The sequence below is a fragment of the Tenrec ecaudatus genome, chromosome 2 (assembly GCF_050624435.1).
Source record: "Tenrec ecaudatus isolate mTenEca1 chromosome 2, mTenEca1.hap1, whole genome shotgun sequence".
Lineage (NCBI taxonomy): Eukaryota > Metazoa > Chordata > Mammalia > Afrosoricida > Tenrecidae > Tenrec > Tenrec ecaudatus.
In genome coordinates, this window is record NC_134531.1 from 51,703,466 (window position 1) to 51,729,713 (window position 26,248).

General features: G+C 45.9%; 1 protein-coding gene across 1 annotated transcript in view; it reads left to right on the forward strand.

Annotated features, from left to right (window-relative positions):
- IL31RA (interleukin 31 receptor A) overlaps nucleotides 1-22,646 on the forward strand; it is a 57,584-nt gene extending 34,938 nt beyond the window's left edge. Inside the window, exons 8-14 of the mRNA XM_075543022.1 lie at nucleotides 2,543-2,725; nucleotides 7,378-7,479; nucleotides 10,562-10,708; nucleotides 15,510-15,650; nucleotides 17,539-17,632; nucleotides 19,077-19,158; nucleotides 22,170-22,646. Of these exons, the coding sequence (XP_075399137.1) occupies nucleotides 2,543-2,725; nucleotides 7,378-7,479; nucleotides 10,562-10,708; nucleotides 15,510-15,650; nucleotides 17,539-17,632; nucleotides 19,077-19,158; nucleotides 22,170-22,646 (1,226 nt within the window). The remainder of the gene's footprint in view (nucleotides 1-2,542; nucleotides 2,726-7,377; nucleotides 7,480-10,561; nucleotides 10,709-15,509; nucleotides 15,651-17,538; nucleotides 17,633-19,076; nucleotides 19,159-22,169) is intronic.
- The last annotated feature ends 3,602 nt before the right edge of the window (nucleotides 22,647-26,248 follow it).

The following is a 26,248-nucleotide window of genomic DNA, read 5'->3' on the forward strand; positions in this document are numbered from 1 at the left end:
ATATTTTGTTTTAACTCACTCTAACCCTAGACCTGATTGCTTGATCACAGCAGATCATAACATGCGGCTGATTATATTGTTACATAACTGCCAAACCACTGACAATCAGGGTCCAGTCAAAATGACAAAGTTCAATCCATGACACCTTGCTTCTAAGATGAGTGACTACAGGACAGATAAACTCCTTGGGACCAATATTGAGAGTAGCCATACCAGGAGGATAAAGAGAAGGTAGGAGGAGAAAGGAGGAACTGACCACAATGACCAGGGGGATGGACAACAGACAAGGGGGTAAAGGGAGACATCAGACAGTACGAGACATAAAAAATAATAATATTTATAAATTATCAAGGGTTCATGAGGGAGGGAGGGAGAGGGGAAAAATGAGGAGCTGATACCAAGGGCTCAAGTAGAAAAAAATCCTTGAAAACAATGATGGCAACATATGTACAATGCGCTTGACACAATGGATGGATGGATGGATGGATGGATGGGTGGATGGATGGATGGATGGATGGATGGATGGAGTGTGATAAGAGTTGTGCAAGTTCCCAATAAAATGATTTTTTAAAAAAAGAAGGTCTCATGAAAGCTTGGGGAAAGGATAGCTAGAGTGTGGTTTACAAAAATCAAGCGGTGTAAACATATTTACAGCCTGCTGGGGCTTGTTGCATAGTAAGAGGACTACTCACCACCCCTAGTCCCTTCCCTGAGTCCCTACACATAGCCCAGCATTCCAGCTTCACAAACCTTTTGGCTTATTTGAGGGGTACAGTCTCCTCTTTTGGAATCCTGCATGGGACAAATGGTTGAGCATTCAGCTACTAAATGAATGACTGGATGTTTGAATATACCCAGTGGTATCTCAGGAGAAAAAAAATGTACCAATCTATTTCAGAAGAAACATAACTATTGAAAATTATATTTAATATAGTTCTACTCTCAAACACACAGGGTTGTCATGAGCTGTAATGGGCTCTATGGGGCAACTGGATGATAGGTTGATTGATCTCTTCTGCCCCCCATCCAGGACTGATCTTTGTGGTTATTCCAATACACACTTCCTGTGGATTCCAACCTGGAAGTCTGCCTATGTGTTGGATGGGGGAGCAGTGAATGAGAAATGCACACTGACTTCCGGAACCCTGCTACCTCCTGCCCTCGGTTCCTGTCTCCCCTTCCTCCATTATTCTCCTCTCGTCTGTGTGGTTAGAGCATCTTTAACACTAGACCTCTGATTCTAACTAAATCCCTATTTGGATTTGAAGCCACTTGTTCAAATTCTCTATTAAAGGAATCTGAGTGGTCCTTTTCAAGAGGTGAATTCTCTGTCAAGTCCGCAGAAAATGCTGATTTACATTAGTGCTGTGGACTGACGTCTTTGTGGCTTTCTGGTGCAAACATGATTTGGATGGACTCTAGGATTGAGATCCCCATCTCATTTGTGGAGGGCCAATCTGGATTGTTGAGTTTGAAGACATCTCCCTTGTGTGATTTTGAGGTCAGTGTCTCACAGATCACCAGCCAAGCAGTCACTGTGCTGGTAACTCTATGATCAGAGTCATTTTTGTCTCAGGTTTGATTTCCTTTTCAGTTGCAGAGACTCTTGGGGAAGGCCAATCTTGTTAGTTATCAACTCTCTAGAGAGATCCTTTTCTAGGAACAAGTTACTTTTGGGTGGGTAAAGATTCAGAAAACAAAACAAACTCTGTTTGAGTTGGTTCCAACTTATGAGCCTAGAGGACAGAGTAGAGCTGCCCCCAGAGGGTTTCCAGGTCTGTAGATTTCTGTGGAGGCAGATTGGCACATCTTTCTTCATGTGGAATAGATACTGGGTTCTAAACACTGACCTTTTGCTGAATACAGCTAAGCACTTTAACCACTACACTACCAGGACCCCTTCAACAAAGATTAAAAACCAAAACCAAAAAATATCTCACTACTATAGAGTGGATTCTGACTTACAGTGGCCCTATAGGACAGAGTAGAAGTACTCCTTAGGGTTTCTGAGACTGTAAATCTTCATAGGACCAGACAGCCTCATTTCTCTCCCAAGGAGTGGCTGGTGGGTGGGTTTGAGCCACTGACCATGTGGTTAGCATTACCAAAATTCTTTAACCAAAGATAAAGAAGGTACTTAATCATCAGAGGCAAGGGGCAAGGAAAGGGGGTAAACTAAAGGAAGTATAACTAGCACAACAAGGGGAGTCTACAGAGTCGAAGGTTCTTTGGTTTTGTTGTCAGGTGTGTCCTTGGTTATGAACCAAAAGGTTGGTGGTTCAAATCAACCCAGCAGCACCACGGAAGAAAGGGCTGACAGTCTACTTTGGTCACATGGCAACTGTTGAAAATTCTATGGCGTGGTTCTCTTCTGAAACATGTGGTGTTGCCAAAGAACCAAAAGTGATCGATGACAATGGCCACGGGAAGTTGAACTTTGACCTTCTTGACGAGTTTGCTCTTTGAAGGGATGTTGGTTTGGTGGGTGGGTGTGAAAGATGGGTTGGGGAGCCACGGAGCCATTCTTTTTCTTGCCTTTCAGCATTTCACTTCATCAAGGTCGTGCAGACCTACTTCATTGAAGACCGGCTGGTGGTGGAGTGGCAGAGCTCTCATCCAGAGGCGGACACGTGGGTTGTCGAATGGCTGCCAGAAGTGGACTCCGAGCCGGTGGCTAGATCCTGGGAGGTTGTGTCTCAGGCTCAGAACTGGACGGCCCCGGAAGGTAACCAGGGTGGCATCTCTAAGCTCCCTCTCTAAGGACATTTTCATCGGTTTTCAATCTGTAACTTTGGCTTCAACAGCAACAAAGATGCTTAGTAACATTTGACAAGCTATTGTGACCTCTCAGTGAATTGGCACTCTTGTTGGCATTTCCCAGTAGGTCTTGTACAGGAAGCTGTGGGGCATGATTGTCAATGGCTGAAATTCTCAGGAAGCTTGTGGTTGCTCCGCCACCCACCCACCCTTTTAAACTATATGAAGAAACCTGTATTGTCTGTATATTTACTTTTAGGCAATAGGGCAGGGTAGGGAAAGTCCCTGAGCAAGGGCAGATTTGAGAAGTCTTCAGTGTCTGCTCCAATTGAGTTTCAGTATACGTGAGAGACAGGAAGGAATTAACCAACATGCTCCAGACTCTCCAACTCTCCCCAAGTCAACAGGAGGCCTCAGGCCCCGAGTGCCTTTTCCCTTCAGATCTTCTGCCTCCAGAAATTGCTGGCTTCAGAGATTCCCATGACCCTGCAGTGCATGGCGACGCTCCGACATGGATACAACATTTCCCTTCCAGGTCTTTTAGCTTAGCTGGCTTACGCTGGGCGGGTGGCAATCATAGTGGCATGCATCAAGTGTTGGCTCTGGGCCGGGCACTAGACTCACCTCAATTAATTTTCACAACAACTCTTGAGACTGGGACTTTTATCACCCCCGTTTTATAGATGAAGAAGCTGAAGCTTATAAAGGTTCTCACACAAGAGCACATAGGTAGGTGACAAACCTCTTATCTGACATGCTCAGCACTGGGTTCCCTCTAAGTGCCTCTAATAGACTTTTCCCAAACTTTGTATTTTTAATTTGCCCTGAAAATAGTTTAATCTTAAGTTTAAATTATGCAGAGAATATAAGTATTCTAAATAATACCTGTTATAACACTTTTGAAGATATATCAGTTGAAAACTAATTATGATGGGGATTCGGATAGCTATCATGATTCAGTAAAACACATACACAGGCATTTAATGATCAGATATATTTAATTGTTCTTTTTGTTCCTTGAACTTCTATTTTCATTCCACCTCTATGCTATTTTTTCATATTTCATACTTGAAAAACTTTTGTTGCTGATTCTATCATATTTCTCTGCAATTTAAAAATGTGTATGTGTATTGCCATATATTTAAAAATTTTATGATTATCAGCCTGTACTACCGGGAAACTTTTGCTGGATTGCATTTACATTACAATGATTGATATACTACAATGGCTGAAAACAACACAAATATATTAGAAGTGCAGATACAGATTATTAAAGACAAATATTAAATTTTATTAAAAATACATGTCCTAGTGAAATACAAGAGGTATGTTTTCCATTATTTTTTAATAGGCATCATTGATGACATTTTACTGATAGGATTCAGTATCAACTTTATCTTATTTTTTCTTTATATAAATATACAGGTTAAGAAAACGTTGTTCATGTGAGTAGTAGATGGGGACAGATGAGGTTTGTTACAGCAATATCACTTCGTTCTCTGGACCTTCTCTGAGGCTGTTACAAAGGGGTCCACAATTAAACACGGCGTTTCATGATCCATCAGCTTGATGTGATCAGGGACTTGTGTAGTTGTGCTTGACTCCTGGCTTTGCCTTAGCCAGGCGAGGTTTCCAAAGACAGCTTGGGGATTTCATGAGAATGTTGACCTTATTTACCGTTTTACTTAGACTCTTAATTGTCTTCACACCCACACACAGAAGCACACAATTTTTACAGAATCTAAATGTGTTGTAAAAAAGAAAGAAGAAGAGAGAGATGGCAAGCAAGATGGTTTTATCTTCTTGGCAGTAGACTCATGGAATTCTCCTTTAGGAGTGATACCTTCCTCGACCATTGTCAAGGGTGGAAGTGGAATGATCATTAAATAAAAATATAATCTTTCTAGCTATTTATGATGTAGGCAAATTTAGAAATTCCAACATGGGGCAAAACACCTGGTTTCTCAAGTTTTTCTTTATGCCCAGTTGATATATGTTAAGGCAAGGACTACTACCAAATCAAATCAAACTCACGCCCATCAAGTTGATTCCAACTCATGGTGACCCTACAGGACAGGGAAAAACTGCCCTTGTTGTTTCTGAGACTGTAATTCTTTACATGTGTAGAAAGCCCTGTATTTTCACCCACCGAGCAGCTGGTGGTTTCAAACTGCTGACCTTGCAGTTAGCAGCTCAGTTGGCAACCACTGTGCCACCAGGGCTCCCAAGGATGCCAACAGTTTTCTACAAAATCAATCCCGTTGTCTCTGAGTATAATTTGACTCATAGCAACCCAACAGGACAGAGTAGAAGGGCCCCACAGCTTTCTAAAGCTGTAATTCTCCAGAGATGTGGCTGGTGGGTTCAAACATCATCCTTTTGGTTAGCAGCCAAGCGTTTAACCACTGCATCACCAGAACTCATGGCAAGTGGTCAGCACTTTGATTAAAGAAGGTCTTCTGATACCAAAGGAGTCCTGGTGGCATGGTAGGTAGCACATTGGGTTGCTAACCTCAAGGTCAGCAGTTCATACCCACCAGATGCTCTAAGAGAGAAAGATGAGGCTTTCTGCTCCAGTAAAGCTTAACAGTCTCAAAACCCACAGGACCCTATATGGTCACTATGAGTCAGAATCGACTCAGTGACAAAGACTTTGTTTGTGTATTTGTTAGGTATCTGAAACCAATATTCATAGTTTCCCCAGAGGAATCCCTGAGAGTCAAATTAGGGGTGGGTGAGAGGAGTATCTTTCTTTTGTAAAGTAAGATGGGTGATGAGAAATGGCAAATTCCTGAGAGAGCAAATGAAAGCTGATCCAGGCACCTCCATGTCCCATGAGATGCCTTTGAGGATGACCAGGAGCTCATAACATACCACTGCTGTGTTATGTCCAAGAGGGAAGGGAGAATAAACATGGATAAAAATGTTAAATGCCCCTTCCAAATCACAGATGTTTACTCCTATGACACTATCTAGTCTCCTCTCATCTTTCATGGGAGTTTGTGATTATCTACCTTCTTTCCCCGAGGACATATAATTTTACAGACTCTGTCTGAATTCCTTACTTCCTTCATCCCAGTCTGTCTCTTGAGGGAAAACACTATTTTAACACCTACTATCATCAAAGACAGGGAGCCCAGGTGGCGTTGTGGTTATGCGTTGGGCTTTGATATGCATGGTTGGCAATTCAAAACCACCAGCTGCTTCATGGGAGAAAGATGGGGCTTTCTACTCCGGTAACTGTTTACCGTCTCGGAAACCCACAGGGGTCACTATGAGTCCGCATCGACTCAATGGCTGTAAGGTGTTTTTGTTTTGTTTTGTTTTTGACTTTCAACAATGGAACCTTGGTGGCAGGCATAGTAGTTACACCTTGGGCTGCAATCTGAAAAGTCAGCAGCTTGAAACTACCAGTTGCTCCACAGGAGAGAGACAGAGTTACAATCTTAGAAACTCAGAAATCTATGTAGGCAGTTCTACCTTGTCCTATTGGGTCACTATGAGTCAGCATCGACTCAATACCAGTGAGTTTGAAAGGGTTTTGTTTTGTTTTAATCATCAAAGTACTCTTCCCACACATATGTCTTGGAGCCAGCCTGCCTTCTACCTATAATATCCCTTACGTTATAGTTGCCATTAAGAACTAGACCCTTTCCCCAAGCGAATAAAGGAACGGTCTTCTTTACAACAATACACACACACACACAATGAATAAGACATGAGGGAGGCTTTACCCTTCAACCCAGCAGTCCAACCACTTCTTACTACCTAACAGCACCTATGTTAATAAGTAAAGGAGCCTTGGTGGTTACTTTAGCTGCTAACCAAAATGTCAGTCTTTCAAGCCTACGGGTATTCACAGAAAATGAGGCAGTCTGCTTCCATAAAGATTTACAGCCCTGGAAACTACAGGACAGTTAGACTCTCTTCTATAGACTCACTGAGTTTAAATACGGTCCATTGACATGGCTTGTATGTTCATAAGTATACTCAAATAGGGATGCAGGAAGACAGAAGAGCAGAACTTACATATGAGCAATTGATTGCTCCACAATTGGCTTGGTTTTAGCAGCTGATATTGAGCTTCTCCACCATCTCTTCCCAGAGATGTAGTCAATTTGATTTCTGTGTATTCCATCTGGGGAAGACATGTGTACAGTCGCCTTTTGTGTTGCTTTAAAAAGATATTTGCTATGAGCAAGTGATTCGTTTTGTAAAATTCTACCATGCCATCTCGAGCTGCATCTATCACTAAGACCATATGTCCAACTGCTTTTCCTTCCTCTTTGTTCCCAACTTTCATATTCTGATCATGGATAATAATCATGCTGTTGGAAAAATGACATGGAACAAGTCTTTTCAACAGTCAACACAGGGCTGCCAGAAACCTTCCATCTGTAAAAACTGCAGGATGTGTGCAGCACAGTAGAATGAAGTGCAATCAAAGTATGCCTGTCTATGGAAGAGGCATTAGGGACCAACCTAACTGCCTTACTTTGCAGATGTGGAAACAGTAGAGGACAGTATAGCTTGCTGATGAGCCGCAACTCGTAGAAGACTGTTCCTTCCACTGCGCTATGCTCAGCACTTAACGACTGCGCTTTCCTCCCCTGTTTACAGATAAATTAAAGCCTTTCTTGTGCTATAACATCTCGGTATATCCATTGTTTCAAAACCAAGTGGGCGAGCCTTACTCCATCCAGGCTTATGGCAAAGAAGGAGGTATGTGTGGACAGAGGCATGTTGTTGCGGTTGGGTTCTATTGAGTTGGTTCCAACTCCTAATGGCCTATGTTCTACAGTATGAAACAGGCCTGCTGGGGGAGGGAAGCCCTGGGACTTACCCAACATTTTGGTAAGGTTCTGGCTCGCTGGAGCTTACTCATGGTCTCCTTGGAGCCCATCCTTGCTGCACTTCCAGTTTATTCTAAGCCATATGTGTGTGACCCAGTGTGGTCAGATTAAAGAGTCAATAATTTCAAAGCCAAGATAGATAGTAGAGTTCCAACGAATTCTCTTGATTTCCTAAATGTAAACTTGAGGCCCAGAGAGCTGAAATAACTTAGCCAAGGTGACACTGTAACAGTGTAAATACAAATGGAGCTCCAATCAGAAATGCCACTTAATTAAGATGTCCTTAGGAGCCCTACACCATTCATCATAAATTCAAAAATTCTTTAGTAGGAGAAAGAATAAAATGCTTTTATTTAGAAAGGATGGCAATAGATGTTTTTTGAACCCCACAAACAACGTTTTTTTATTTATACCTACATGGATTGTAGCTCTTCCCTGGCAATATTTAAAGCTACAACATTTAGTAATCCAAAGACTTATGCAACCATAAATATATTAATAAAATGTCTACATATTTGTATAACTTTAAATATCTTAGCTTGATTTGATGCAAGTTGGCATAAGTATAATTTACACACATCGTCATTTACTCTGCAGATGTACATTTCTCTTGATGTTGAACATTTTAAAGGTTTTTATAAGAGGGCTTTTAAAATGAAAAAAAAGGTTTGATTGATATAAAATTCACACATTATACACTTCCACAGTTAAATTGCTTTTTAAAAGAGTTGGATATAAATGATCACGATTGGTTCTACTGCTCCCCCCCACTCCCTCATTCACTGTTTGCTCCTTGCTTCCTCCAGGCCCCCCACTCCCTCAACACTGTTAAACCATTGCATCAGATATTATCTCTAAGCATCCACTCCTTCTGTGCTTCAGAAACCTAACAGAAACAATGAAAACAAAATGAAACAAAGAAAAAAGTAACATAAAGAATAAGAAATAAAAGACCACCCGCAATATTTTAAAAAAGAAAAAGCCAGAGCGGAATTTTTTTGTGAGAAATATTTAAACCTAGAGCAAATTCAGGTTGGGCCAAGAGGGAGGTCATGTGACCTGATATCACATTATACCCTACTTCCATCCACCACAATCAAGTTTACAATCATTGCTGTCTGGTAGTAAAGCTGTTCCCTCTCTCGACGCTGGCCAGAGGGGATCTGCCGGAGGCGTAACCCACCTCGGTAATCTGCAGAGGGAATTTGGGCTCCCCTGTCCTCCACGGCCTTCTATAAATTGTGTGCTCACTTTGTAAGCTCTGATACCTTTGTCTTCGTCATTTGGACTCTGTTATCATTATCTTTGGATCACACAGACTAGTGTGCTTCTTTGACGTGGACTTCGTTGATGCCTCACTTAGATGTCTGAATACAAGCCAGTAAGACCCCAGACACTATTCTGATTGATAGCTGGGCACCATCTGCAGTCTTCACCACACTTTGCTGTAGCACCATCTGCAGTGATGAAGGCGAGTCCCAAGCAGGGACATGTTATAAGAACTAACTTCTTGGTTTGGAGCTAGAATTACGGGGAGCTTAGAATTCATCTGCTGGTCCACGGGTTATAAACAACTATGGTTTACTTAAACGGTCATATTTTCATTGTATGACAAAAACAAAAACAATACATCGTAACAACAACAAACTTCCCCCAACAAAACAAAACAATAGAAAAATATAGTTTATCATCCACCTGGGGGATAAGACAATGACATGGATAACATCAAAAATTTATTCAATGGCATAGAATTTAAGGTACTGTTGATAAAAGGAGTTTATGTGAGTGTAGTCCAGCTGAAAACTTCAAGGAATTTTTTTTTAATTGTGGACAAGGATTTTACTGTTGAACTGCTTGGCTTTTATTTTTTTTAAAAATATTTTCAGAAGTTAGCATTTTCAAAATGCTCTTTTCCATTCAACATTGGAAAATATTCCTAGTCTCTCAAAAGCAGCCCCTGGCGGCAGTCTTTAAAAAAAAATCATTTTATTGAGGGCTCATACAGTTCTAATCACAATATATACATCCATCCACTGTCAGTATTTACATCTTTTTTTTCCTTTTTTTTTTACATTTTATTAGGGACTCATACAACTCTTATCACAATCCATACATACACATACATCAATTGTATAAAGCACATCCATACATTCCCTGCCCCACTCATTCTCAAAGCATTTGCTCTCCACTTAAGCCCTTTGCATCAGGTCCTCTTTTTTTGTTTTCCCCTCTCTCCATGCTCCCCCCTCCCTCATGTGCCCTTGGTAATTTATACATCGTTATTTTGTCATATCTTGCCCTATCCGGAGTCTCCCTTCCCCCCCTTCTCTGCCGTCCCACTCCCAGGAGAAGGTCACATGTGGATCCTTGTAATCAGTTCCCCCTCTCCAACCCACTCACCCTCCACTCTCCCAGCATCGCCCCTCACACCCTTGGTCCTGAAGGTGTCATCCACCCTGGATTCCCTGTGCCTCCAGCCCTCATATGCACCAGTGTACAACCTCTGCCCTATCCAGCCCTGCAAGGTAGAATTCGGATCATGGTAGTTTGGGGGAGGAAGCATCCAGGATCTGGGGGAAAGCTGTGTTCTTCATCGGTACTACCTCGCACCCTAATTAACCCATCTCCTCTCCTAACTGGCGGCAGTCTTTCACTATTTGATACTATCAACACCTTCAGATATGAATGAAAGACTGGGTGCCAACTTACCGTGAGAGGTTTGTAGGAGAGAAGGTTTCCTCTGGTGTTGACACCTCTTCCCTTCTTATTCAAGATGATGATTCCAGGGAAAAAATCTTCCCAAACAAGTGGATTCATCAGTTCCCTTCTCTGTCCCTACTTCTCACCCCCAGCCCTGGTTTGATCTGACTAGATTTGGTGTCCCTCAGAGCCTTTAAGGAAGGACCTGCTAGGATGTGGTTGAGGTTTAATTCACTTTCTGTCCTTTAAAGTTCCATCAGCAGGTCCTGTGACGAATGTAGCAAACATTGATAAGAAGACAGTCACAATAACATGGAAAGAGATTCCTAAGAGCCAGAGAAATGGTTTCATCGTCAACTACACCATATTTTACCAAGCTGAAAATGGTGAAGAACTGGGTAAGTGCATGCTTCTTCCGCAACTGTTCAGACTTGGGTTCCAGGCGGTGGACTCTGCTTTCAGAAAGTTAGTAGTATTGTTAGGTACTGTCAGTAGGTTCTGACTCTCAGAGACCTTATGTCCAGCAGAAGAAGCATTGACTAGTCTTGAGCCAACTCATAAATGGTGTCATGTTTGAGCCCATTGCTGCAGCCACTGTGTCAATCCATCTCCTTGAAGGGCTTGTGCTTTTTTTGATTTTTTTGTTTTTTGTCAACCCTCTACTTTACCAAGCATGATGTTCTTTTTTAGGGACAAGAATGATAATATGTTCTTCACCATAATATGCTCCAAATTTGTTAACGAGCTATTGTCTAATACTTATACCACTTTCTTCTTTGTGTAGCCCAGCTTTTAGGAAGAAGATCTCAAAGACTGTCGTAGGTTCATTTTCTTTGGCCAGAAACCTAGTTCCTATGGAATAAAAAATTTAAGCCTTCAAGTTTCAATCTTGAAAGCTTAGGCAAAATGCTGAATAAGGCAGGAAACATCAAGGGAAGATGGGAAGAATACAGAGTCACTGTACCAAAAAGAACTCCTTGACATTTCACCATTTCAGGAGGTAGCATGTGAGCCAACACCAACGGTGCAGACGGAAGAAGCTCAAACTGCCCTGAATGCATCAGCCAAAAATAAGGCTCCAGGAATTGATGGGATGCCCACGGCAATGTTTTCGCAAGCTGAAGAAGCACAAAACACTCACTCGTCTACGTCAGGAAATTTGGAAGACAGTGACCTGGCCAACTGACTGGAAGAGATTCATATTTGTGCCTATCCCAAAGAAAGGTGAGCTAACAGCATCTTCAAACTGTAGAACAATATCACTGATATTGCACACTAGTAAATTTTGCTTAAGGTCATCCAACAATGGGTGTGGCAGTACATTGACAGTGAACTGCCAGAAGTGCAGGTTGGATTCCGAAGAGGACATGAAACAAGTGATCTCATTGTTGATGTCAGATGCATCGTGCTGAAAGCAGAGAATACCAGAAAGACATTTACATGTGTTTCATTGAAGAAGACATTCGACTATGTGGACCATCATAAACTCTGGATAACCTTGAGAAGAATTCCAGAACACTCCATTGAGTTCGTGTGGAACTTGTACACAGATCAAGAGGCAGTTGTGTGAACAGATCAAGGGCATACTGTGTGGTTTAAAATCAGGAAAGGCATGAGTCCGGCTGTATCTTCTCACCATATTTGTTCAATCTATATGCTGAGCAAATCATCAGAGGAACTGGATTATATGAAGAAGGAATTGGAGGAAGGCTGATGAACAACTCACGATACGCAGGTGGCACATCCTTGCTTGCTGAAAGTGAGGAGACATTGAAGCGCTTAATGATGAAGATCAAGGATTATATCCTTCAGTATGGATTATAATTAAATGTAAGGAAGACCAAAATCCTCACAACTGGACCATCATGAGAAATTGAGAAAAGGTTGAAGTTGTCAATGATTTTTTTCTGGATAGAATGAACAATCAATGCTCATGGAAGCATCAGTCAAGAGATCAAAAGACATAATCAATTAGATGAATCTGCTGCACAGAGTATTGAACAGCAAGGATATTACTTTGAGGGCTGAGGTGCACCTGGCTCAAGCCATGGTATTCTCTGCTGCTTCATATTCTTGTGAAAGTTGGACACTGCATAAGGAAGAACGTAGATGAATCGCTGCATTGATTTGAATTGTGGCGCTGGAGAAGGCTAGCGAAAGTACCATAGACTGTTGAAGGAATAGTGAAAGTACCAACTCCAACCAATCTTTGTTGGAAGAAGTAAGGTCAGAGTGCTCCTTAGCGGTGAGGATGGAAAGATTTGTCTTATACACTTTGTATACACTTATACACTCAGGAGAGACCAGTCCCTGGAGAAGGACACCATGTTTGGTAATGTGGAAGGGCAGTGAAAAAGAGGAAGGCCTTCGATGAGATCAATTGACACAGTGGCTGCATCAGCGGACCCAGGCAGAGGAACAATTGTGCGGATGACCCAGGAAGGACCCTGCAGTGTTCCATTCGGTTGCACATAGGGTTGTTATGGGTCAGAGCTGATCTAATGGCACCTACCAACAATAGAGTCAACAACATGGAATAAAATGTGGGTCTTATGCAAGGTTAGATCCTAGCTATTTATTTTATAATGAAGATGATTGGTAGGACTGGTAATAACCAATTATAATTTGCCTTTCCTTGTTAAATGTAACTAAAAATTGTATACTGGTATAAGATAGGGCATAGCATATTCCTTATATTACTTTTACATTTAATTGATGACATGTTAAACAATCTCTTCATCCGGGTTAATATCAGATGACTCTGGAATCTCCAGGGTACATTTGCTGAGAACTTTGTGTTCCAGGGACTCTAGTGACACCGTTGGTAAGTGTTGGGCTCCTAACCCCAAGGTTGGCACTTACGGCATTCAGGGTTGGATTCCTGTGGAGGCTGGGAATTTTGGTTTCTACTCGGGTAGAATGTACAAAATGTAAAATTACCATGTTTGCTGTTTGAGAGGGTCTAATTCAGTGACACTCGGTGCCTTCACAGTGTTTCACAAGGATCACCCCTCTCTCCGGTTACAGCGCCTCATCACCCAAGTGGAAGCTCTGGCCTATTCCTCAGTTCTTCTCCAGTTCCTCCCAGCTTCTGGAAGCTACTGGTCAGCTTTCTTGCTTTGGATTGCTCTATGCTGGCTATTTCATCTAAGTGGATCCTACACGATGTGACCTTTTGTGTCTGCGTTCTTAGTGCTTTCACTTAGCATAATGTCCTCAAGGGCTATTGTACCATTACTTCATTCCATTGTACCACATCATGTTTATGCATTTATCAGCTGATGGACGCTTGAATTGCTCCCACCTTTTGGCTATTGTGAATTGTGTTGCTGTGAATATTCATGTACAAATCTTGGTTTGAACACCTATTTTTTTAGTTCTTTGGGGGTATATACTTAGAAGTGGAATTGCTGGGTCATGTGACACTCCCATGTCCAACTTTCTGAGGAACTACCAGAATGTGTTCCATAGCAGTTAACCTTTGAACTTCTCTCAGTCATGTATGAACTCTCCAGCTTTTTTTTCACATCCTCACTAACTTATGTATCCATGTTACTAAGTGTAAAGCGTCATCTCATTATGATTTTGATTTGCATTTTTCTAAGGAATCTTGGTGGTACAGTGGGTTACAATTTGGGCTGCAGAGCACAAGGTCAGCCGTTTGAACCCACTAGCCACTGTGAGGAAGGAAAATGAGGCGTTCTGTGGATTGACAGCCTGGGAAACCTAAAGGATCAATTCTACTGTGTCCTATAGGGTCACGATGAGTCAGCTGGACCTGATGGCAGGGAGTTTGCGTTCGAGGAAAGGATTCCCGGGCGTGCGATGCTTATGAGCTTGGCTGCTAGCAGAAAGGTTACCAATTCGAGCCCACCCCGTGGCTCTGTTTCAGAAAGGCCGGACAGTGATCTGCTTCGGCAGAGTTTCTGAACCATTCCAAACTCAACTGCTAGAGTCCCTTCTGACTGAAGGTGACCCTACAGGACAGAGGAGGACTGCCCCTGGGGGTTCTGAGATTGTAAGTCCTACGGGGGTGGAAAGCCTTGCAGTTAGCAGCCTGACATGGAACCGCTATGCCACCAGGACTTTTTTGTAACACCCAAGGATTCCTTATTCTGGTTGATGTTAGAGGCTGATTCATAGCAACTTCATATGACAGAATAGAACCGGTCCAATTTTTTGTAATGCATTGAAAGATGAAGCTTTCTGTACCTTTAAAGAGGTTTCTTTCTTAGAAACCCACAGGAGCAGTTCTACACTGTTCTATAGGGTCGCTATGAGTTGGAATCAACTCAATGGCAGTGAGTTTTTGTTTTGAGCTGTGTGTGGCAAGTGATTAATTCATTCAATTGCTACCAAAAAGATCCGAAGTTCAAATACAACCACAGAAAAGGAAAGAAAAAAAGACAAACACCCCCCCCCGACCCCCTGCCAATACAACCACAGGTACTTTGTAAGAAAGACCAGGCGGTCTTCTTTAACAAAACAGAACCACTGGAAACCCAATGGAGCACCTTTCTACTCCGACATACATGGAGTCTGCCTGGCTTCAAGGTCGTGGTCACCAGTTTCTGTGAATTTGAGCGACTGTGCAGCAGGACTTGGGACAGAAAACCTTGGTCAGCAGTCCAAAGAGACCTTGTCTTCTCATTTGTGACTGCTCTGGGTTTGATCAATGACTGATGATGCTGATCACCTTCCAATGTGCTTGTTAGCCAATTTTCTGTCTTCTTTAAACATCTCTGCAAACCTCTGGCCCATTTTAAAATTAGGGGGTTGATTTTTTTGTTGTTGCTTGGAAGAATTCTCTACGCTAGACTCTCATCAGCAATAATACCGGCAAATATTTTCTCCTGTGGGTTGTCTTTTCATTTTCTGGATGCACACATGATTTTGATGTCTATGTTCAGTTTATCTCATTTTTCTTTTGTTGCTGTGCTTTGGGTGTTCTGTCTAAGAAACCACTGCCAAGTGGAAGGTTATAAAGACTCACCCTATTTAATTTTTCTCTAAGAGTGGCTGCACTTATGTACAGGCCTCGGACTAACCTTCACAGGTGATTTTAAGTGGGCCATAGTGGGAGGGGTTGGGTGTCCCAACGTGGAAGGCCAGTGATCTTATTTGGGCGCCACAAAGGCAATGTTCTGTTGGGCTCAGCTGTGATATTTGACATCTCTCTCTCGATTTTTTTTTATTTAGCTGTGACAGTCAACTCCAGCACCCTGCAGTGTGAGCTGGAGCCCCTGACACGAAATACCCCGTACACGGTCCAGGTCATGGCCAGTACCATTGCTGGAGGAGCCAACGGAACCAGGATCAACTTCAAAACATTGTCACTGAGTGAGTATTTTCTCCCTGTCATGGAGACGCCTCCTTGACATTTTCCTCAGGGATGACTCTGACCAGTGACAGGAGGAAACCCACCACTGTCTTCAGTGAGGAAAGCTGTCCTGCTTCCTGGCTCACTGACCTTCTGGGAAGGATTCTCTGGAAGGGAAGAGTAGGGAACCCAGGTTACATGGCAGGAAAGCAGAGAGAGAGCTGGGTTTGGAGAGGCGAGGTGTTTTGTTAGATGCCCTGGTGGCACGTGGTTGTGCATTGGGCTGTTGACCACAGGGGGAGTAATTCAAACCCACTCAGCTGTGATCTGCATGGTTGGCAGTTCAAAACCGCCAGCAGCTCTGTGGGAGAAAGACTGGGCTTTCTACTTCCAGAAACACTGTCTCAGAAACCCACGGGCGGCTTGCTATGAGTCAGCGTTGACTCCGGTGGCAGGGAGTGTGGTTGGGTTTGTAGCTCAGAGGAGGCGCCCTGGTGGGGTAGTGGTTACACGGTGGGCTGCTAACTGCCAGGTCAGCACTTTGAAACTACCAGCTGTTTGGAGGGGGAAAGACAAGGCTCTCTACTCCCTTAAAGAATTACAAACTCGAACCCCCCAGGGGCAGTTCTACCCTGTGCTATGGGGTCACTCTGAGTCAGAATCAACTTGATGGCAGTGCGTTTGGTTTGGGTTTACCTGGTCTGAGAAGAAAGATGGGGCTTTCTGCTTCCACAACGATTTCCAGCCTCGGAGACCAAAGGATGCGGTTCTAACGCTGTCCTGTAAGGTTGCTGCGAGTCAGAACCGACTCTGGCCGTGAGTTTGAGTTTTGTTGGAGTTATTTTGTCGCTGTGTCACAGACTCCCTCAAATCATGTAAAGCAGCGGTTTTCAACCTGTGGGTCCCAACCCTGTTGGGGATCGAAGGACCCTTTCACAGGGGTCGCCTGATTCATAACAGTAGCAAAATGACAGTGACGAAGTAGCAACGAAATAATTTTATGGTTGGGGGTCACCACCACATGAGGAACTGGATTTAAGGGTGGCGGCATTTGGAAGGTTGAGAACTACTGCTCTAGGGGAAGGTCCTTGTCTCCTTCAGCATCTGTAGCCAGGCATTCCTTCCCCTGGGCTGCGTGCCGATATTCACATGGCCCCCATCTCCTTCTGTCAGAGCTTGCCTGTCTCTCTATCTGTACTGCTCCTTTGAACTCACAAGTGATGAGATGTAGCATACACCCCCCATGGACATAACAAAGAAAACCCTCTTCTCAGAGGGGGTTACCCATAGAGACTGTGGAACAGGCTAGAACTCCACCACCAGGGCTCCTTCTTTCGAACTTGAACTCACTGCCGCCGAGTGAGTGCTGACTCATAGCCACCCTACTGGACAGGGTACCACTCTCTGGGTCTCTGAGGCTGTAAATCTTTGCAGGAACAGAAAGTCTCATCTTTCTCTGTCGCAGTGACTGGTGACCTTATGGCTCACAGCCCAGTGAGGAATCCACTAGGACACACACACACACACACACAGAGAACAAAACGGAACAAAAGCAACCCAGACTCAATGCCATTGATTCAATCCCAACTCATATCAACTCTATAGGACAGAGCAGAACTGCTCCATAGCGTTTCCAAGACTGCAGCTCTTTATGGGAGCAGACAGCCGCTGGGTTTGAACCCTCCATCTTTCAGTTAGCAACTCGACACTTGACCCCACTGCCCTATGGGGGTTCCATACCATATCCAGGCATAGGAGCTAGTTAACACCAAGCATCTTCTCGTGGGACACCTTCGACCTCTAACCAAGGTGCTGCCGAAGCTCCTGGGCACGAAGTTCATGTCGGATCTCGTGAAGACCACGAGGAGCCCAGTCCGCCACTGACATTTACTCTCCTGCTTTCCACAGACGTCATGGAGATTTTCCTCATCACATCTCTGGTTGGAGGAGGCCTTCTTATGCTCATTGTCCTGGCGGTGGTATACGGTCTGAAGAACCCCAAGTGAGTTTATAGGCTATGGTTCTACCTTCCACATGCAGGGTGCAAAGGGGTGGAAGTCACCAAGGGGGTGGCGGGGTGGGGGGGAGGCAGGGGTGAAAGCATGCTACTGCCAAGGTAGTATCCATTCATCTTGTATTCTAGTAAATATTTATTGTGATTATTATGTGCCACACTCTGTGGCTCAGTGGAATTCTGACCAAAAGAGAGGACGTAGGCCAATTTTGAGGCCGACGTAGTTCCAGGTGCCCCCCAGGATTATCTGCTGAGTTTGCCACCTGAGATGAAAGTTGGAGAGGAGACCCAAACTTTCAGTGTCTACAGGGGCCTGTGGGCTCTCAGGCAAAGCCTCAAGCTGTGTCCCATGGCATCCTGGCCAATTGTATGCCCAGCACACTTGTTTTTGTGGTGGTGCACAGTTGGAGGGCTGGCTACAGGAGCACTGGTTCCTCCTGCTCTGATCACTGTGGGGGAGAAAGCGTGTCTTCAATGTCCTGAGCTTTTCTTCCCTCCATGTGACTCTTAGGGTCCTGGGGGCATAGTGGGTTATAAGTTGGGCTGCTAACTGCAAGGTTAGCAGTTCAAAACCACCAGCTGCTCTGTGAGAGAAACACAGGATTTTCTAGACCCATAAAAAGCTACAGCCACGGAAATTCCCAAGGGCAGTTCTTTCCGGTGCTGTAGGTTTGCTGTGAGTCAGAATAGACTTGACGGCAGTGTGTGTATGTGTCAACTGCTGTCGGCCCTGATGGTCAAGGTCTCTGCCTCAGGAAAGCGCTCTCTCCAGAACTGAGCAGGTGTGCACTTCGTTGCCAAGAGCCTGCTAATGCCAGCCTCCGACGCAACCCTGTGTTGGTCCCACCTGACGGTTACAGTCTGGTCTCCAGCACAAGTCCTGTGTGAAGAGGCTTTCAGAAGTTCGTGGGAAATTTCCATCGTCTTTCCACAAACTGTTTGCAGCTCTCTCGTCTAGATCCCTCACTTCAGGAAATTGTTCTTGGGTGTCGGCATGTGGCAGAACCCGGCCCCGCCCAAGGGTTTCTGATTCCATGGTTCTGAAATGAAAACAAGAATTTTAGACTTCTAACATAGTTCCAGGAGAGGTTGATGCTACTGATTTGGGTGACACCTGGGAACCTTCGTATTTATAGTGAGTGCTTGGGGTGTTCCTCTGCCAGGAGTGAGTCTCCAGGTGACTGGATGGTGCCACTCCAGCCATCAGCACCTGGAGTGGAGATGATGGCCTGGCCCAGAGGGTCAGGGGAGGAAAGCTCCTCCCTCTGGAGGCATTTCGCTTCCTCACCTGTACTCTCCTCCCAGGCTGAGGGCTCGTTCTTACAGAAGAAAGAACCAGATTCTTCTTAGCAAAGGTTCTTCTCTGGGCTCAGCTATACCAAGTGGTCAGAGGCTTCTTGGACTCAGTTTATGTTTTGGAATCTCTCCCTAGCAAACTGAAGCACCTTTGCTGGCCCGACATTCCCAACCCCGCTGAAAGCAGGATAGCAGTGTGGCCTGGAGAAGGTTTCAAGGTAAACTGCTCTTGTTGAGGAGATCTTTGGGACAAGCTGCTTGTGGGAGACAGACCAGTGCGATGGTCGTGGGCTGAGCTATGTACAGCAGAGTTCACATCAAGAGAGCTAAAGGTTGGGACATCGCAGGGAATGATTGGCAGGGCAGATGGGACTGGCCTTCCAGGGGCTGCTGTAACCTCATGCCTTGAATAAGAGAGAAGGACCCCCAGGCTCATGGGGACCCACCATATGCCCGGCCTAGAACTAGTACTGTAGGGATGCTGTGGATCCAAAAGAAGGTGCCCCCTACCCCCCACAGGATTTAAAAGCAAAACACAAACCTACCAAACCAGTTGCCATCAGTAGACTGCAGTGCACGTTGGCGCCAAGTCCTCAGGGTGAGACTGCTCTCTAGGATTTTCAATGGCCATGCCCTGGTGGCAGTAGATTACCAGGCCTTTCTTCCAAAGTGCCTCTGGCTACCTTTGAATTGTCCACCGTTTGCTTAACCTTGGGGTTGAGACCATTTTAAAAGCATCCAAGAGTAACTTAATCTCTAGACCTCCCACAAAGCTAGAGCAGAGCAAACCAGAGCAGGCTACCTCAGAGTGTTTCTCAGGTTGGGGAAATTATAGTCACAATTGCTTAGCTGACAATGCTGAAAACTTACTTTTTCAGAAATAGAGGAAAGAGCAAGGAGGCAAAGGGCATTTATAGAAGTCTAAATAAGGGCATGTACATATGTAAATATACTTATATATGAAGATGGGGAAATCTATCTATGTATATATATTTATAGGTTTAGTATTAAGGTAGCAGAAGGACCTTGGGCCTCCACTCAAGTACTCCCTCAATGCAAGAATACTTTGTTCAATTAAATTGGCATTCTATGTTGCTCACCCTCCTGACACAATCGCTGAAGACAAAACAGGTGAATAAGCAAATGTGGTGAAGAAAGCTGATGGTGCCCAGCTATCAAAAGATATAATGCTTGAGGTCTTAAAGACTTGAAGGTAAACAAGCGGCCATCTAGCTGAGAAGCAACAAAGCCCACATAGAAGAAGCACACCAGCCTGTGAGGTCATGAGGTGATCAGGTATCAGAACAAAAAATCATATCATTGTGTACTCACCTCCCTGATATGAATTATGTAGACAAATGGGTGCATAAGCAAATGTGGCGAAGAAAGCTAATAATGGTGCCTGGCTATCAAAAGATATAGCATCTGGGGTCTTAAAGGCTTGAAGGTAAACAAGCGGCCATCTAACTCAGAAGCAACAAAACCCACATGGAAGAAGCACACCAGCCAGTGAGATCATGAGGTGATCAGGTATCAGGCATCATCAGAACAAAAAATCATATCATTGTGAATGAGGGAGAATGTGGAGTGGAGACCCAAAGCCCATTTGTAGGCAATTGGACATCCCCTTATGGAAGGATCGCAGGGAGGAGAGGAGCTGGTCAGGATGCAATGTAGCAACAATGAAACATACAACTTTACTCTAGTTCCTAAATGCTTCCACCCCCCACCCCCCCTCTCCCCCACTATCATGATCCCAATTCTACCTTATAAATCTGGCTAGACCAGAGGATGGACACTGGTACAGATAGGAACTGGAAACACAGGGAATCCAATCCCTTCAGGACCAGTGGTGTGAGTGGCGATACCGGGAGGGTGGAGGGAGGGGAGGGTAGGTTGGAAAGGTGGAACCAATTACAAGGATCGACATATAACCTCCTCCCTGGGGGATGGACAACAGAAAAGTGGGTGAACGGAGATGTTGGACAGTGTAAGATATAACAAAATAATAATTTATAAATTATGAAGGGTTCATGATGGAGGGGTGAGTTCAGAGGGAGGCGGAAAAATGAGGAACTGATGCCAAGGGCTTAAGTGGAGAGCAAATGTGAGAATGATGAGGGCAACGAATGTACAAATGTGCTTGACACAATTGATGTATGTATGGATTGTGATGAGAGTTGTATGAGCCCCCAATAAAACAATTAAAGAAAGAAAAAAAAAGAGTTGTGTGAGCCCCCAATAAAATGATTTTCAAAAAACCTTCCTTTTTCACAGATATATTTTTACACGGAAAGCTATTCTGCTTTTAAGTCAGAGTTCTTGCTTATGTGGTATCTAATAAGTCAGATCAACTATGCTTGTAAGTCCTCTTTAGTAAGAGACTTGCTAAAGGATTTTTTAATATTTGCCCCTCTACATCTCAGAAATCTTTTTCCAATGTAGACATTGTTTTTGTTACGACATTCATTTTAGTTTCTCACTTTTAGCTGTCATATTTTTCTATTTATGTCTCAACCCGTAAGAGTTTCTTATGAGAATACACGAATCACAGGTGGTGCTGTCTGATGGGTAAAATGCATTTTTTAATGATCTGTAGATCTGCCCTCTACAGCAAGCACTTAGTGACAGGTGGGGCTGCCAAGCATAAGGTTGGCAGTTAGAAACCCCCAGCTCCATGTCAGAGGCAAGAGGAGGCTTTCTACTCCCGTACAGAGCGACAGTGTCGAAACCCACAGCTACCAGTTCTGCCCTCACCTCCAGGGCTGCTGTGGTCGGCACCCGCTCAATGGCAGTGCGTTTGGTTTTGGGGAAAGCCAGGCAGTGGGCTAGACCCCGACAACGTGAAGATGACAGAGACTGGGTTCTTGCCATGAGGTTACCTTTGATTTTCTGGAAAATGCTAGAAAGTCATTTGTCTCTAAGTTGTGTTTTTACTTTGAGTTCTCATCTCGATGCTCCCAACATAAGAGGTTTTGTGAGCATTTGCTTGTGACGTTCCTCAGAAGACAGAACTTTTCGACAGGGGCTTTTTTTCCTCAGAAAACATTCTTGTCAAGCTCCTCTGGAGGGGCATGTGGAGGGGACTGGGCACCACTTCTAGTATTTAGAAGCAAGATGGTGCGGCAGGGGCTCTTCAGAAAGGACTGTCCAAAGTCTAATGGCTTCTTGGTTACATGATAGATACCCCTTAAGTTGCCACTCGGCATATCTCTTTCTCTTTTTCCAGAATAAGCTAAATCTGAAGACGGCACCGTTTGGTAACTCAGTGAGCACAGAAGACAGGATTCTAGCACTCTACTATGACACCAGTGACCTTATCGACAAGTTGGTAGTGAGCTCTGAGAATTTTCTGGAAGGAGTTTCCACGGAAGAGCTCCTGAAATGTCAGAAGAATATTGTTGGAGAGGGGAAGAATGAATATGTGATCGCCCTCTGCACGCCTGATCATCCCCTGAGAAAGAGCTTCCGCGAACCCTTGATCTCACCAGAGAGTCCACCCAGAAAACCCCAAGACCTCTTTGTGGGAATGCCGGAAGGGCCCTGCTCAGAAGCCAAAGAGCAACTTCTCCTCTCGGATCAAAGTTTGAAGCCAGACCCTGTCTGTCAGGAGGGAACACCAAATCCATACTTGAAAAATTCGGTGACAACGAGAGAATTTCTTGCATCTGAAGAACTCCCAGACCAAACCGAGAGGGATGTGTAATTGTCTCCATGCTTGCGTCCGTCTGCGTCTCGGGGTGAATGACTGTTGATCAGAAAAGACCCCAAGACCTGGCAAGAAGCCCTCTCTGGACCCCCTCCCCTTTCTGCCTGTGACAGGAACGCTCCGTGCCCCCGAGCTGCTGGTGGAGCTTGGGCGGCACGGTGTGTGATTCCTTGATGGAAGGAACAGGCTTTTGTGCAGGAAACCGACTCCTGTGTCCCTTCAGGTACAGCGCTCTCCCGGAGGTCTCCTGACAATCCTTGTGCAAGGACCAGTCTGAGCTCGGTGCCCAGGGAACTCGGGAGGTGGCTGTCTCCCACGCTCCCGAGGGATTGGGTCCTGGGCACAGCCAGAAGCTGAACTTTTCCTTAGCAGGTGACTGCTCTCAGAGGGCATAACCTCTTCCTCCACCTTGGCCTCTTCTTGGTTTCCGCTCAGAGGCAGCCCTCTCAGGCAGGCTGGAGGCGGGGGCGTCTGAGCCACCTCATCCGTGTGTGGTGTGGCCTTCAAGCCGCCGCCTCCCCTTCCTGGGGACCCATGTGTGCAGGGTAGACCGGCCCCAGGGGCTTTTCAAGGCTAAGACGACCGTCTGGCAGGAGTTTGCAACACCGATCTTTTGAGGTGCCTCTGGGTGGTTTGGAACTGCCAAGCTTTGGGCTAGTAGTTGAGTGCTTCTCTTTTCGAGCCAGCTCCACCCCACCCACCCCCCGCCCCCCGGCCTTCTTCCTGAATGAGAATCCTCTTGAAATCCGTGTCTGAGACATCTTCTCCTCCATGGTGGTCAAGAGGACCCTTCATCAGATACGGACTGCGGATGAGTCAAGGAAGGAAGATGGCCTGAGGCGGGACATCGGGTAACAGGCCTCTGGGTCCCAGGCTTCTGGGTCCCAGGCGGGCTCCACTCTGCAGGCAGGCTGGTCCTCCAGCCCTGGCAACAGTTCCCTGCGGGCCTCCCAGGCCCTTTGTTTTCCACCCAAGCCTGGGACTAGGAAGGCACCAAAGACCCCTGGGCCTTTTGGGCAGGGACTCTGGCCCCTCACCTTGGCTCAGCGGCCTGGAATGTGGACCAGCTTAACAGGCCTCTGCCCAGAAGCAGCTGAGCAGAGCCTGGGAACATGTGGCACTAGCTACTTGGCCGCAACAACCCAGTTTAGCACTTGAACCATGGGACTTCCGGATGAGCCTTTAGCCCAAGTGCTGAGGGCAGGGTACAGGGCACCAGGCTTGAACCCTGACTGGCAATGTCAGATGACTTCCAGGTGTGTAGCTATGTGCCTCGGTGGTCCTTCAGCAGGCCCTTGGCAGCAGGGTGAGTTGGGGGGAGGGAGGCAGTGGGCCCAGTGGTTGCCATGCAGGAAGGTGAATGGAGTTCCCCCAGGAAACCTGCTTTGAACAGTCAGTGCTTCTAGAGCAGGCAGACACTGGGCAAGCCAGCCACTCAGACTTCGCTTGACCTTCTGAGAGCTAACCGACATCCAGCCCATGGCCCTGAGGGTGCACCTTCCACACTGACCATGGATTGATTTCCACGTGGTCTCGGGTGACCCTCCGTAGCCCTGGCGGTGGTATGGTGTGGGGGCTGAGCTGTTCCCTGCTCTGGAGCAAGATGACGCTGTCTGCTCCTGGTCCAGATGCACCGTCTCAACAACCCGCTAGGGGGTCATCACGTGGGCGGAGCCCTGGTGCCACCTTGGTCACGTGCTTATCTGCTCACCAAAGGTCAGTGGTTCCAACCCCCCTAGACACTTCAAAGGAGAGAGATGAGGCAGTCTGCTTCCATAAAGATGTGTGAACTTGGAAACCCTATGGGCTTAAAAAAAAACAAAACAAAGCCGCTGGTGTGAAATGGGATTAAAAGTGAATGGGATTTTCCCATGCATTTTGGAAGCCCCCTCCTTGTGTTCTGCTCTATGAGGTGGCTAGGAGCTAGAACTGGTTCAAGGGCAATCAGTGGAACTTCATGATCTGTGCGGAAACAGATGATCAGGCCTTTCTTCCGCTGGATGGTGGGGTGGTGGCGGCAGTTCACACCACCAGCCTTGAGGTTTCTCATCAATTACAAACCGCCTGTACCCGCCCCCCTCCCCCCGACCCTGGGGACCTACAAAATATCACCAAGTACTAGGTGCCTTTCAAGAACAGACTTTGCCCCACCTCTCCCCAGGTGGCTAGACCTCTGCATCCACACCCTGGGACGCTGCCCACACCTCTCATGTTTCTGGTGTCCGCAGATGAGCTCTCGTGTTCTTTTGCTAATCTCCATGGGTCTGCCTCCCGGCGTACAAGGAGTCTGTTTTCTCTCCCTGTGGCAGTGTGTCTGTCTAGTGTTGTTGTTTTTTTTTAAGAGACATCATACCCACTCTAGTTGGTGTGTCACTTCATTGATAACATTGCAAATGGAGATTTTATAAATTCCCCATCCAGGGTTCCTCTCCCAGGACCGGGGTTCATGTCCAATTCTCTCAAAGAAAAACCACCACCACCAAACCCGAGAGTAGAACTGTTCCCATAGGATTTCAGAGGCCACGAAGCAGACGGCCACATCTCTTGCTGGGGAGCAGCTGACTCCTCGGGGCTCCCAGAGTGTAACCCCTTGTGGGAGCAGACAGCCTCATCCATCCCTCACAGGTTAGAACCGCCTGCACGGTGGGTTAGTAGTTCACTGCTGAGCCAGCAGCGCCACCAGGGCTCCTGGTCTGAATGGAAGTCCTCATTCACAGTGTCTGCAGGAGCCCTCTCTGCGGCTTCTGTGATGCCTACTCCCATAGGACTCCCCGAGCCTAGACTCCCCCACACCCACTGCTGCTCCCTGAAGGAAGGCGGGTGGCTTGAGATAGGCCACTGGGGGACAGGCCTCTAGGTCAGTCCTTGCTGCTCTTTACGCCCCGGCCTGGGAGCCAGAGGGCCCAAACCAAAGGGGTACACCAGACATCCATGCTGCCCATGTTGTGTGGTCGCTGGGGCAGACTCTTCCTTCCAGAAAGAGAACTTGATTCAAGAACTTGATTCAAGGAGGGCCCCACCATGGGTCTCTCATCCCCTTCCTAAATTGGACCTTCCCGCCTGCCTCCAGCTAGATTCAGAGTCATCTCCAGTTCTGTGGGACAGAGATAGAGAGAGAGAGAGAGAGAGAGATAGAGATAGAGGGAGAGAGAGAGAGAGAGAGAGAGAGAGAGAGAGAGAGAGAGAGAGAGAGAGAGAGAGAGATAGTGAGGTTAGGGGACTGCGATCACCGTCATCTCTCTCCCACAGGTAGGAGACTTTTGAATGGTGGGGCTGGGAGGAACATGGGGGACTCACAGGGACTCCTTTGAGTGGGTTCCTGAAGGGAAGCTGTTAGCCCAGGGAAGTCAGGAGGGCCCTGCTCCTGGCCCTTCCTTGATTGCGCCTCTTCTTGCCCTTCTCAACCCTCCTTCCAGCCTCCTACTCCTCCCTTGTTCCTCCCGCCCCTCCCAGCATCTCTGACTACTTCCCATGACGTCCCCCACTCCTGGGACCACTCAGCCATGGTTGAGGGCTGAGATGAGCGGCTTGCTGTGCTTCCCAATGGCCTTTGGCTAGAAGCTGCTTCTCCTGCTCCAAAGGGGGCAGTTTCCCTGGAC